The 13,766-nt window shown below is 37.1% G+C and overlaps 2 protein-coding genes across 6 annotated transcripts; one reads left to right on the top strand and one right to left on the bottom strand.

Annotated features, from left to right (window-relative positions):
* Positions 1-2,014: 2,014 nt before the first annotated feature.
* On the bottom strand, positions 2,015-5,524 carry LOC131697792 (peptidyl-prolyl cis-trans isomerase NIMA-interacting 4-like). Of its 2 annotated transcripts, none has more exons than XM_058989156.1 (4): positions 5,204-5,524; positions 4,595-4,665; positions 4,066-4,185; positions 2,015-2,732 (listed from the first exon to the last, which is right to left on the bottom strand). In XM_058989156.1, exons 1-4 carry the CDS (start codon positions 5,232-5,234, stop codon positions 2,574-2,576), a joined length of 381 nt encoding a protein of 126 aa, XP_058845139.1. In that variant the 5' UTR covers positions 5,235-5,524; the 3' UTR covers positions 2,015-2,573. The 2 variants fall into 2 exon arrangements, with proteins under 2 accessions (XP_058845139.1, XP_058845138.1); XM_058989155.1 differs by having other exon boundaries at positions 5,198-5,520.
* Positions 5,525-6,370: 846 nt separating this feature from the next.
* On the top strand, positions 6,371-12,423 carry LOC131697791 (serine/threonine-protein kinase Nek4-like). Of its 4 annotated transcripts, none has more exons than XM_058989154.1 (4): positions 6,371-6,712; positions 8,633-9,822; positions 9,925-10,110; positions 10,629-12,423. In XM_058989154.1, exons 2-4 carry the CDS (start codon positions 8,664-8,666, stop codon positions 10,781-10,783), a joined length of 1,500 nt encoding a protein of 499 aa, XP_058845137.1. In that variant the 5' UTR covers positions 6,371-6,712; positions 8,633-8,663; the 3' UTR covers positions 10,784-12,423. The 4 variants fall into 4 exon arrangements, with proteins under 4 accessions (XP_058845137.1, XP_058845133.1, XP_058845136.1 ...); XM_058989150.1 differs by having other exon boundaries at positions 6,384-6,712; positions 9,907-10,110; positions 10,629-12,422; XM_058989153.1 differs by lacking the exon at positions 6,371-6,712 and adding an exon at positions 7,035-7,141 and having other exon boundaries at positions 9,907-10,110; positions 10,629-12,422.
* Positions 12,424-13,766: the final 1,343 nt, after the last annotated feature.

Below are 13,766 nucleotides of genomic sequence, written 5' to 3'. Positions count from 1 at the left end.
GCGAGAAAACCCGGAAATATTACGTCATCTGACTCCATCTTTTACAGCCAATAGACGTTAAGACGATAACTACGCCTCCAACGACCCTTCTCAGCTGTTCCTATTTTTAAAGGAGCACTTCATATCAGAAGATGTGTTTTTTTTGTTGTTGTTTTAACTGTGTATAACACCTGTTGTCGGCCCTCTTCTATTACAGCACCAGTACTCCGTGCTGGACATTACCCATTCTGAGAAAATATTGAGCAAAGTATCATTCATATGCCCCACTGTTACAGTGCAGACAGTTACAGAGGAAGTCTAGATTGTTTAGGAAAGGGACCCCTGTAAGAAAGTCTAGGACACTTAGAAGCTCGAGCAGATTCCCCAAGTCAAATCTGAATCCTTTTGTTAGTTTGTATCTGAAGTTTAGGTCATGTTGCTCGATTATTTACATTCTAGTTTAGCCTAATCATGTTCACAGAAGAGAATAAACATGGTTCAATATAGTTAATGAGTGGCCGTTCTGTCAATGCTTTGTGTCTGGATCTTCCTCGTAAACCACCTCTTGTATGGTGGCCTGAAGCATTTTTTTCTGAACGTTCTATATAGAAAACAGGATCCTTCAGGATTCCTCTAGAACCCTTGTTGTGTTCAACCATTCTAATATATAATCCAATTTGGAGTTCCAAATGCTTCATATTTAGAGCTTTTAATTAGAGGTTCCATGTGAATCATCAAATTGTTGGTTCCATTTAGAACCTTTTAGTTTTATATGGAACCCATCATAGTGAAAGCTCCTGTTGTTCACTATAGGCAAATTTTTTTTATATATAACCTAAACATAACAAGGGTTCCACTGAAATACTGTAAGAACCACGTGGTTATATATAGAATGCCAAGGACCATCTTTTAGAGCAGTGGTTTTCAACCTTTTGTGCCTAACCCCTAAAAAACAGCTGTCAAAATGTTTTTTTGTTTTTGCATTTGTAACCATTTCATTCAGTCTGGAGCCCTGCATCATAAGTTCTCATTTCTCTGTGATTCAGTGGTACAAACAGATTGATACATTACAATGGTGCGACTGAGGGAGCATTGTTTTTTGAGGAATCATATCATCATAAACTGACGGTGCGTACCAGTGGCAAGCCTGTCGCGTACCAGTAAAGGTACACGTACCACAAGTTGAAAACCACTGTTTTAGAGTGTACCTGTGAGAACAGACAAGGTCTTGAAAGGCTTCTGTATGGTCGAGTACTCAAGCCTTGCTGGCATTGAACTAGATTAGACTCGGGCAACACTATCCTAACTATCCTCAGTTCTCCATTGATTTACATGTTACACTCAAGCTGCACTCAGACCTTGAAACCTACGGAACTGGGAGTGATTACTAAAAATGAATGGTGCGCCATGTTTGCAAATACAAAACTGATGGGGTCCACAGAGAAACAATTGTTTATAATATAAATCACCTTTGTTTCTATCAAACAAAAATAAATCATATGCAAATCTTGCCCCAACCCACTTATTTAGCAGGTATTAAAGTAGGTCACCAATGCTTTGAAGTTGTGGGCTGGTTAAAGTGTCTGGTGCACTTGCACACTACACTTAATAGGACCGTGGGTTCCCACTGCTAGGAGAGGCAGTTAATATGATCATCACTGATCTGCAGTGTCTTGAAAAAAATCTATATCCTGATTTAATGGGGGGGAGAGGGGAGATTTTATTCACAATGAAAATGGTTAGTGATAACGCTACTACTGTTACTCAGCAATAATTATCTTGCTGAGATTAGGGTTGCAACAGTTTGACGAGTTTCTTAAGTATCTGACAAAATGCACCAAAGTGACTTATATTGACCCGTTTGCCTTTATTTTCAACTGTGTATAACACTGTAAAAGGCGTGGAGCATATTGATCTATATGCCAAAAAAAAACAACATCCTTTTTTTCTCTACTGCATAGCTTTTGTTACTATTTTTTACATATATTTGTATAAAAACATTGAAAAAAAATAGAAATAGAATAAAACACTGTTATAGGTGTACTTCATAAGGTTTAATTGAATTTACTGTTCAGCCTAAGTTGAATAAGTAGAGCTCTGCAGTACAGTGTTGCACTGTTCTCTATTCTTGCAGCGCTGTTGTCAATACTTACAGATCATTGCATTCTTGTATTACATTGGTTCCTTGTCTCAATAATTGCTGTAGAAAGTGTTTATTTTACAACGTTGCCAGCTGAAATCAGACCAAGTGCAGCCTCACATTTTTTGAAACACAGACAAGTAAACCCAATGTTATAAGTTTGCATTTATAATCAAAAGAGATTAAGCCAAAGCTAAATCCAGGTCTCACATCCTTGTTATATCTATATATACTGTATCTGTATATAGTCGTCTTGTTTTAAATGGGCTTTGAACATTTGCTCATTATTACACAATCCATAACAGGAATGAGATCTTAAAACACAATAAACTGTCTCTTGCACTTTTTCACTCTATTTTCTTCGATCCCTTCAAGTGTTCTTAACTGCCACGTATGGTTTATGGTATTTTACAATAGAAAGTACAAAAAATGATAATAAAATAATGTTGGTTCTTCACTTCTTTCCTTCGACCATGATGATGTGGTAGCCAAACTTTGTCTTCACCGGGGGGTCTGTGTAAACAGGTTTGTCCATGGAGCTGACCGGCAGGGCAAATGCTGCTTCTTGGAAAGGTCCTACCATTGAGCCTCTGGTCATCCAGCCAAGATCACCCTACCAAACACAGGAAAACACACTGGGGTTCAATTGTGACTCCCTCTTTTAAATTATTAAAATTACACCAGCTTTGTGACCATTTCACAGACCTCCTGAAGCAAGGAAACATACTGTACTTTATACACAATTCTCCTGTGTCAGGTCGGAGGCTGGGTGCAAACTTGCTGCCATGCACAAGCTTCTCAACAACTGCCCAAGAGAGCCAGGTTTCTTTGCTGGCACTTATAGAGCTTTTAACCTCATATCTCGGTCAAGGGTGACTCCATCACAGCAAGACATCACATAACACACTGGTATTTGTGCTCAGACCTGAACTGGCTCAGGGTAACACACAAGACTCCCACTGCATAGAAGGTAAAAACCAAGGCTTCTTCAGAACACTCCTAAACATAACTTCCCTTATTGTTCAGTAATTGTTTAGTTTTAAACCACAGTAATGACTGTTACCTTGCAGCTGCTTTGTAAATGTCACAAAAAAACTAAAACTAATTAGAGACCATGAGGAAGCTTAAACAGTAAGTAATGAGAATGTTGCAAACAATGGCACAGTGGGCTAGATGCAAAAAGAAGAACAAAACAGAACAATAATATTGCAACAATATCTAAAGTACTAGTATTTTCTATCTATATCGTCCCAAGTTGGTAGTGGTCCATGGAAAACATCACAAAACCCAAAGTGGCCCTTCTTTCACTCAAGGTTTGGAACCATTGGCTGTGTTTGTTCTAGTCAACATGTCTACATTCATATCCTTCAACAGTAATAGGGACAACAAGAACAATGAAACACTATATAGCTAAATATCTCAAGTAAATGTTGAACCACAGGTTCTCTTTTAAACCCAATAAAGTCAATGCAAATCTTCTGGATTCATGAGGAACAGGTACCCAAACCTTATCCCCCCGTTTTGTGATCACTGGTAAAGGAAGTTGCCTTTCACAAGAACAGTTTGCTGCCGAGATAACTATCTAGAGGAAGGTGTTTGAATTGCAGGCGATATGAGAGTTGTGGTAACAACCCTTTTTTCCACGGCAGATGCAATATATTCCCCTTGATTAATCTTTTCAATCTGTGGGTGTTTTTTTCCCTTCTGTTTGTCCTTCCTGCAGAAATAAAATGTGTTCACTATGATAATTTTCAAGCAGCTGTTTTAGCTTATCACTGTGGTACCTCGGAAGGTTCAGAACCCTATCCCCAACCAGTTCCTTATGTTGCCTAAGCAATTACTGCTCTGAAGGGAGATCTTAAAGAAAGGACCACACTGGATAGGAATCCGCACTGATCAACCCTAGTGCTGCAGGGTTAAACTAAAGTGCACTTCCCACAACTTACTCCTTGTCTGGCTTTGTCTTCACTGTACTGCGAGGCGACCTCACTGAACCTTACACCAGACTTCACTTTCTCCATGGCTTCCATACATTTGCTATGCTTTTCACACAGGATGTGCCTGACCTACAGAAAAACATTGAACAAAATGGGTTGTGTAAAATAACAAATCAATGTGTTATTTTAAATACAGTTCTCCTTCTTTCTGTACTCAAAATAATAATCATCAGGTTAAATTTAAAGACAGAGAAGGCAAACCATTTCAAAACTAAGTAAAAGGCGACATCTAGTGGAGAAAACAAAACATGCACTGTTGCAACTTCTCACTATACATTTTTATTTCCTATGGGTTCTGTTTTTTGCTAAAGAAAAAAAAAACAGTTGTACAGAGTAAGTCGTCGATATCAACTAGCAAGCACAAAACGCTTTCATGAACAATCTTCTAATCATGAAGAGTGTTCCAACACCTCAAAAATGTCGCTAGTAGTAGCCTGACCAATTGACACATTCATGGCTCTAATGTGATGCTATTTACCTTAACTGCAGTGCCTCCCTTTTGTGTTTTTTCCTTTTTTTCAGTGTCGCCACTTCCAGATGCACCTCCCCCTGAAAACAATAACGAACATGATATACAGACATAATGAAGCTGCTTGTATATTTACTTAAATGCATTTTGCCCCATAGCGTTTTTATTAAGATTAATAAGGAACATGGGGAGGCGTTTCTTGTACAACTGTTATCAGTAACAAAAACAGCATTTGAAAACAAATGTCACCCCCCGTTTAAAATGTGTTAAAACAAAGCTACAACTTGACTTTAGAACTAAGATGTATTTTTAACATGAGCAGCATTGTAGGAAGCAGGTTCAAATTCAAGGGGAGGACGCATGAGTCCCGACACGCCTTTGTAATTGCAGAATGTAAACGAACTATATAAACAACAAAAACGCAATCGTAACCAAACTTAAATTAATGTAGTGATCTACAGAAAACAGGAAAACAGGTTAAGTTCTTATCGCCACTCATCGGCTGACGTACTACAATGTTGTTAAAAATAAAAACGGGTAGTATCGCTAAGTAACGACTATCAAAAACAAAATGCATGTACTAATATAAAACTATCTTTCAAAATGACTAACCTTTACCTCCCTTGCCACCCTTTCCTTTTGGTGGCATTTTTTTATTTCAACGAAAACAGGCAATAACTAAACGTTCTAGAAAACCTGCTGTCCCAAAATCTTGAACTAAAGAGGACCCGACATGGAGAAAGCTGTTCGTAAATGTGGTCGAATGAAAACAAACTGCAAATCTACTAGGTGGTGGTCAACTTGATCAAATAAATATTAACTGAAAATATGTATTTAATATTGACTGTTGTATTCAAGCTTTTCTCGGTAATTCTAAATTAAATGTATATGTTTTTCTGTTTAGTCTTCTCGCTGACGTATTTTTCGTCGTCCGTAGAGAAGGACCCCAAGAGTACGTGCGCCATCTTGTGCACGGTTAGAGTTTACTTGTAAAGTAGCCAGTACATGTCGATATTTACTATAAATCTTGCCAAAGTTAGCCAAGTACAATAATTGATGCCTTTAAAATATTGCTAATAATCCTAGACATAATACATTCTCATGCTGTGCATAGGCCTATTATTCTCTCAATTTTATTTTTTTTTAAAAGTGATAAATTAACTGCATTGTTCCATAGCAAACACTAGATGGTGCCAGTGAGCCACAGTAAGAAAAACATTTTTTTTTCTCTTCAGAAAAAGGCTCTTGCTTTACAGCTACAATTGGGACCTATAGCAGAACTCATTTTAATTAATGCGGCCATCTAATGAGCATAAACAGCATTATCAGTACTCCACGTTTTCAATATCCCTCGATGATTCATTACCTGTTGTCTAAACCATCAATTCAGGAGAGGCAGATATTTTAAAGCTACACGTTGCTGATCACTTACCGGTACTTAATCACGCCCATGGCTGTCTGTCAATTTCTGTCAATGGTCAAAGATATCCTGTATTATATAGAAGATATTTGCAGTGGTCTAGCTACAATCCCATCTTGTGACCTACAGTACAGGAAGTAATAATATATGTTGGGGATCTATACTATAGTTCTTGAAGAATTCGTATATCCAGAAGAAAACTAAGATAAATGGTTATCAAAGAATAACAATTCATATTCATAAGACGTGACAGCTTTCATTACAATTCGGTACTGGTGTTATGGATGGTACTATGGTATTTTATATGTAACATCTTGGCCTGTCTTCATCTTCATACAACTACAGGTCCAGGAAGCATTGCAACTTGAATACAAATGAAACCCCGCCCCTTACCTGTGTTTAACAGGTGCATAAGGTGCCAGCAACTGATATCTCGACTCTGAGACGTCTCGTCTCTCGTCTTAATAAACAACAATCGCAGGAACTTCCTTGAATTTTACTAGGTGAAATGCCATACCCACATGTGGAAATCACGTTGACAATACGTGATGTTATTTAGAATTTTGGAATGCATATTCTTGCTACAATGCCAGAGCCCAGGGTTGAACAAACATGACTTGCATTTTTAGAGTATGCCTTTATTAAAACTACATAACCTACATACATTAAATAACCACGATGCTATGTGAAATGTATGCTCAGTCCAGGTAAGATATATGTATTATTCGTCCTGTTATATATATATATATATATATATATATATATATATATATATATATATATATATATATATATATATATATATATATATATATATTAATGTATAGCTTTTGTTAATCACTTGAGTGGATGTCGTGCCACGTCTAGAAACGTCTTAATTGTTGCTAATACTAAGTTGTTGTTGTTTTTCTCTCAATTTGTCAAATTTTAAAAGATAATAAAAAGCTTCTTGCGAGCTCTTGCTCTGCACATACCGATATCGGTTGCCATGGTTGTAGAACTGGCTATAGCTTTTAAACTGCTGGTAACCATGGAGATTTGGAAAAGATTGTACAGCAGGAAATGAACTAGTTTAGAACGGCAAGTGATGTCACATCTTCACATACAAATGTCCGTGTATTGAAAACTACAATCAGGTAGCATTTTTCAATTATGCTTTTACCGAATATGATGCCACGAAGCCTTAGCACCTTGAATTTCTGCATAATGTGAGTTGCTGTTTGGTCCAGGGAAGGTGTATTAGCCTATATACAGAATGCTATTCCGATAAGCCACTTGTACTGCCGACACGTTGAGTGCACGAACAACTCCAAAGTTGAGTTCACTTTAATAAAACTGGCTAAAGTTACCATATTTCCAGTGGCTAGGTCCTGCGCCGGAAGGGCGGAGCGAGCTTCACAGTATAGCTTTGTACTATAATGTAAACACAGATAATAAAGACTGCGGTACTTATCGGAACTGTGTAAATGTACTATGTTTCATTTAATATTGTACTATTACATCGATACCTTGATGCACGAACAGTGGGTGAAATGGTACAGTGCTAGTTTTAATTAATTAGGCTACAGTTTACAGTAATAATCAGATGGCTAGATATGGCTGTCGAGTTTATGCTGTTTTGTTTATTGTATGCTCTCCACTCCATGTTTTTTTTTTTTTTTTTTGTCGTATTTTTTTCAACAAATTGTGAAAAGTAGGTACCGTACAAAACTTTGCAAATAAGTAACCAATCAATGTATAATAATAATAATAATAATAATAATAATAATAATAATAATTAGCAGTAGTATTTTAAGATGCTTTAGATACGTATGTCATTAGGTATGTTTAACATTATTTGCTATCTCAAAAAGTTATTATTATTTATTTTGTATAAAAAAAGTGTTTAAATTATTGATAATCTGACCCCTTTGACACCTGCATGTGCTTAATTAAGTATTTAGCGGCCAATGCTTTAGCTATTGCCATGAGGATATGGTATTGCTACAAACACCCACATAACATACCTTTAAATCACATTGTAAAAGCTTTAACAGTAATGACAACACTGCATAATGATTCACCTTGAGGGGGCAGGTGGAAAGACACAATGACATCTCCATTTGCAGACGCTTTATATTTTCAAGAGGGAAGTATTTTCAAATGTCATTTTAACTATGTAATGTTGTTTGCAGTTATTATCAGTTGTCCTGGGTTGTGTTGCTCCAATATTGAGTAACTACCATTTTTCTAAATCTACCGTTGTCTGGCTTTGAGCTTGCATTGAGCTTGTCTGGGGAATCCTATCCTGCAGTGAACAGTCTTCTACATTCATTTCAAATTGTGTGACAATGTGACCTTAAAACTCTGCCAGCACCATGATTTGAATGGAATGTGGAAATTAATTCAGTCTCAGCACCCAGAACCACTGATAATGATTGCAAACATAAAAAAGGCAATTCCAATTCAATTTGAATCTACTACTTACTCTAGAATTACTATGTCCATGCATGGATATATATATATATATATATATATATATATATATATATATATATATATATATATATATAATATACATTATATAATTGGCATTTGGTAAAATAAAAAAATCTAATTAAATGATGTATTTCTTTTCTTTGCCTTAGTTTGTCTAAGTTCTAAAGTCAGACGAATGCCATGGAGATGTATGAGAAAGTTCTTACCATTGGTAGGGGGGCTAGTGCAGAAGTCTTCTTGATGAAGCATACAGAGACAAAGAAGCTATTCGCAATCAAAAGGATACAGATAGACACCTCTCGAAAGACAAGAAGCAAAGAGGCGGTTCTGCAAGAAGCTGAAATCCTGAGGAAGCTCAAGCATCCCCACATCATTACCTGCCATCACCATTTCTTTGACTCAGAAGATGAGTATATTTACATTGTGATGGATTACTGTGATGGTGGGACTTTGGATGACCGTGTCAAAGAGGGGAGAGGTTACCTTTCAGAGAAAGAGGTGATGAGGTGGTTCGTCCAATTAGCAATGGCTGTGCAGTACATTCACTCTGTTAAAATACTCCACAGGGACATCAAGACGGCCAATGTCTTCTTAACAAAGAAGGGCATGGTGAAGCTTGGAGACTTTGGAATATCCAAAGTCATGAATAACACTATGGACATGGCAAGCACTTGTGTGGGGACTCCAAGCTATTTGAGCCCAGAGCTTTGTCAGGATGTACCATACAGCTCCAAGTCAGACATCTGGGCCCTTGGATGCTTGTTGTTTGAGATTTGTGCATTAAAACCTCCTTTTGATGCCAAGAACCTTATCAGTCTGTTCTATAAAATTGTAAAAGGGGAATACAGCAAGGTGCCAGAGATCTACTCTAAAAATCTACATAGTTTGGTTAAAATGATGCTCAACACCCTCCCAGAGGAAAGACCCAGTGCTAGTTGCATCCTCAATGTGGCTTACGTGCAGGAGCATCTTGGGATTTTTATTAAGGAACAAGAAATGCATCTAACAAGACAGCTGACTAAGCCCAGTGGTGAAAGTGGGGGTGCCCAAGCGTCAATCGAACCCCGCAGCAGAAGCGCCATTGCTCACAAGAAAAAAGGAAAAGAGCATTGCAGACCTAAATCAGCTCCACCATCCCTCACAGAGGAATCAGAAGAAGATGAAGAGGATGCTTGTGAGTCAGACGAGAAGGAAGAGGCTGCCAATGTTGGAGACGTGTCAGACTATTCTGAAGACTTTGACGATCAGGATAGTCTATCTTCAATAGAGGAGCACATAGAGGATGAATCATCTGAGCCATCCCCTGTGCAGAATGAAGACATTCCTGAAGAGCTAGAAGGTAAGGCAGCACGGGAAGGTCCCCAACCTTTAACAATCTAACAGTTCAAATTCTAAGAGAAGTATTGTCCTTTATTTATCACAGTTTCTTACGATGAAGTAGATTTGAACGAGTACCCCGATGACTTTGAGGAGCCGGAGGAAAATGACCTCACAGAGGTTGTTAACAACGCCCGGAGTGCCATGGAGGTCACGGCAGAGAATGATGCTTTCCAAGAGGAGAGGGGGGGAGGAGAACAAGGCGGTGCGCTGTCCGCCACTTTAAAAGCACTGCGAGATAAATGTATAGGTAATGGCACAGAGCAAAGCAGCTTTTCCTTTGTTTTAGTTGGTGGGAGAAGGTAAACGGTTATCAGGAGAAGGAGCACAGGAATGTGAGATTCTTTTCCACTTTTTTACATTTCTATTAGAACACACTCTACACAGAGCAACTGAGGGAAGGATTTATAGCACACTCAAGTGCAATTGTAACTCACTTTTGTAGCTGTTTAAAATACAAACATTACCAACATTTTCCAAATAAGCAAGTGCAGAAAAAATGGAACCTGTCACACAGCCTGGCTCTATATACGCCCAGATTATTATACATTCAGTAATTTAAAGGTCATTAGCAAGTATTCGCATAACTGAATAATCAGTTAAATAGATTCCGTACTGTAAAAACACGGTGTACCTGCACGTGCATCCGCCTCCTATATATTATTAACAGGGATATGCATCCCAGTGGAGGATAATAAACGGACTAATTAAAACTGAACCTCACTGTGGGACAGTGCTCCTGTAATTCATGTCAAATTGTGTTTGCAGATGATGTCGGTCAGACGCTTTATGAAGAAATCAGTTCTCATTTCCTGAGGGGTATGACTGCGAGTGATTTGCAGCCCCAGTTCGAGCACAAATTGGGGCCAGACCAGCTGGAGACCTGCTACCTCATCTTCAGCATGGACCAGGAACAAACATAGACTGCCCTTTTTGTAGCATTTTTAGAAAGCAGGACTTCATGTTGTCCAAAGACTATAGTACTAAAGAATGCAATAATGGTTAATGCTTGTTGTAAATATATTTTTTAACTAGTTTGCCATGGATTTGGCATTAATCTCTGGTTCTCCACTTTACAGTGGGAGTTATTGCTATTATAGGTCAGTTTATTTTTTGTGTTAGGATTAGGAATATTTTAAGGTCCACTGACCCAGCAAGGTTTTCTTCAGTTGATGTTGCTTTGGATTCAGTGATCTTTGCTGGTTGAGAATGTTTACCAGCCTTGAAATAATGTTGAAGTTTATGATTTTAATAAGGTTATGAATATCACTATTGTTTATGAAATTCAGATAATTGTACTAAACAGAAAGCTAAAAATATCTGCCTTTGTATCTGCTAAAGTACTCAGATAGAATTTGATCTTAGCTGACTGCAATTCTTAAAGGCAATTGGTGTAGTACTTTAGGACTTTAGTTAATGTTGAAAAAATAAAACATTGACTTATGTAATGAAGTAGCTTAGCCAAAGTGTCTTGACTGTACATTAGAAAGTGCCAGCTCCATCAAACGCCTACTGTGGATCAAGTATCCTTTTGTATTGCTGGCAATAGAGTGGATACACAGACTAGAATAATATTAATTGAGATGGATTTTTAGAAAAATATATGAATACTAAATAATTTAACCACATCTTATTTATGTATCTTAAAAAAAGTTTACTGATTAAAAACTGCTTTTGGTTAGATGTGTGCAATTGATTAAATGAAAAGTTAGAGAATTTAAACAGTAGGGGGCAGAACATGTCTTATAAAAATATATAAAAATCCTGTACTGGTTAAATTGTCAGTGGAAACTTTGATACCATTATAAAGTTATTGCCATATAGAAGGCTATATCCCTGCTTTATTAAAGTATAATGATCTTAAAATTAGACTTAGTTATACTTTTACATTTCTTTATGACAATTTTTTATTTTTTAAATACGATACATAGAATAATAGTTTTTTTATACCATTTTCACACATTCCTTTATAGGAAATAGAACTAGGCAGGGAAGGCTGTCATGCAGTTTTAGATATTAAAAGAATTTACATTCTGTAGGAAAAGTTTACAAAATTGTATTGGAAATGTACTGTGGGTAGACTTTCTGGTGCAGTGTAAAGTTTGCTTCATATTTCTGTATCAGATGACCTGTTTTAGATGGAAACCTCATATTAAGACTAGCTAAAAACATGTGTCTCTTCAGTTGAATAGCCTGCATGACTGCTCAGCAGCTTATCCCGAATGTGAAATAAAACAAGATGAGAGGAAATGTATGCTACCGTGTATCTGTGACATTTCCTGGCTGGCTTTAAAGAGAATTCAAAACAACCACACTAGCCAAACTTAATGAAATGTACAAACACTTGATGAAAACTGGAGCTATGCAGAAGATAAGTATTCAAAGATCAGGAAAGAACACACATCAAAAGGTAATCCGTAAAGTGGACAAAGTGTCCATGAGGGTTTGCTCTTTAGTTTGCTAAGTGCTGGTTGTAAAAATGACTTTTGTGTGGCATTTTCCCCACTGGGTTTCATTCATTCAAATTACATACTTTATTGTTGGTCTGTCTGTCATGGTTTTGGGTTGTTACTATTGTGAGAGTTTTTTTTTTTTTTTTTTAGAAACACATGTAATAAAAAATTGTAGTTAACCATGGTAAAACTTGGCAAACACACAGTTTAAGGATGGTCACCATTCAGTGCTGAGCCTACAGCTATGATCAAAAGTTTTGCATCACCTAAGTTTTAGGTTTGAGACATAATAAAAAATAATTTAGATATTTTATTTTAAATCATGTAATCAAAGAAACTACAAAATAATATTGCAAAAGTCTACCGGAAACCATAATAGTTGTACAGTATTTCATGTTAGATTTCAAAATGTCACATTTGTTGTTTTTTGTCAACAAAATATGAAACAACAAGCCAAGCGTGAGACCCGACAAACGCTGTCTCGCGGCTCCCATTACATGTAACAGCGCGGTTACTTTTTTTCATTTTTAAAGCTGATAAATATTTAATCAGGAGGAAATAAAGTGACTTTGAAAGCAAATGGCTCCCTGTTGTGAGTGTACTGGGAGGCAATGTTATGTCTTTGACACATTCTAATGCCTGTCCGGTACACTTTTGCATTCTAGTGCTTAATGGATAATAAGGAAAACCCATTACAACTAGGTAATAGGATTGGCCATCGTTATAATGAAACAATTTCGTGTGTGTGAAGTTGGAAATGGAACATTAGAGGGAATAAGTCACTATTTGCTATAGTTATTTGTTTAGCTTTTTCCTCTGCTTTCTGTTACAATTACAATGCATAAAGGGCTAAATTGGGTAAAACGATTAGTGTTGAAATACTATAGATCACATCTTACAGACAGACTACCACGTATATTGCATTCCCAAAACAAATATGTCTGTACTTGATATGAGAGTATCAGCACACAATCATACGCACACACACAGAGCTACTTAGATATCTGGCACTGGCTCTCTTTATTTTCCATCTGAACCACTGTCTCCCTGTCACTTATGTTTTCATTACACACACACAGGTTCTGTTCACCCAGATGACCCAGCACCTTATGCAATAGGAGTGAGTATTGAACAGTCCATTTAATTGCTATTGCTGTTGGGGATTTATTGACTCCCAGCACTATGGGGCTGATGGATGCTTGGTGAACAGCTTAAAAAAAAAGTAACAGGGCATCTCCATTCATTTGTTCTTCACAACAGCATTTCATGAAATAACTAGATCTTCAGGGGAAACTCCTTTTCGTTGCAATAGATTACCAGAAGGTAAGTTGCCACTCTAGAAAAATATGAAAGCTCAGCTCTTATTTGTTGTTTAGGTCACCACTTCTCATACAGACATATTAAAAAAAAATGCTCACATATTTGTGTAAATAGGTTGAGAAACAGAGTAATG

This window comes from Acipenser ruthenus, chromosome 16 (assembly GCF_902713425.1).
Source record: "Acipenser ruthenus chromosome 16, fAciRut3.2 maternal haplotype, whole genome shotgun sequence".
In the NCBI taxonomy this organism is placed as follows: Eukaryota; Metazoa; Chordata; class Actinopteri; order Acipenseriformes; family Acipenseridae; genus Acipenser; species Acipenser ruthenus.
Note: the sequence above shows the minus strand (reverse complement) of the source record. Positions and strands in the feature narration are given on the sequence as shown.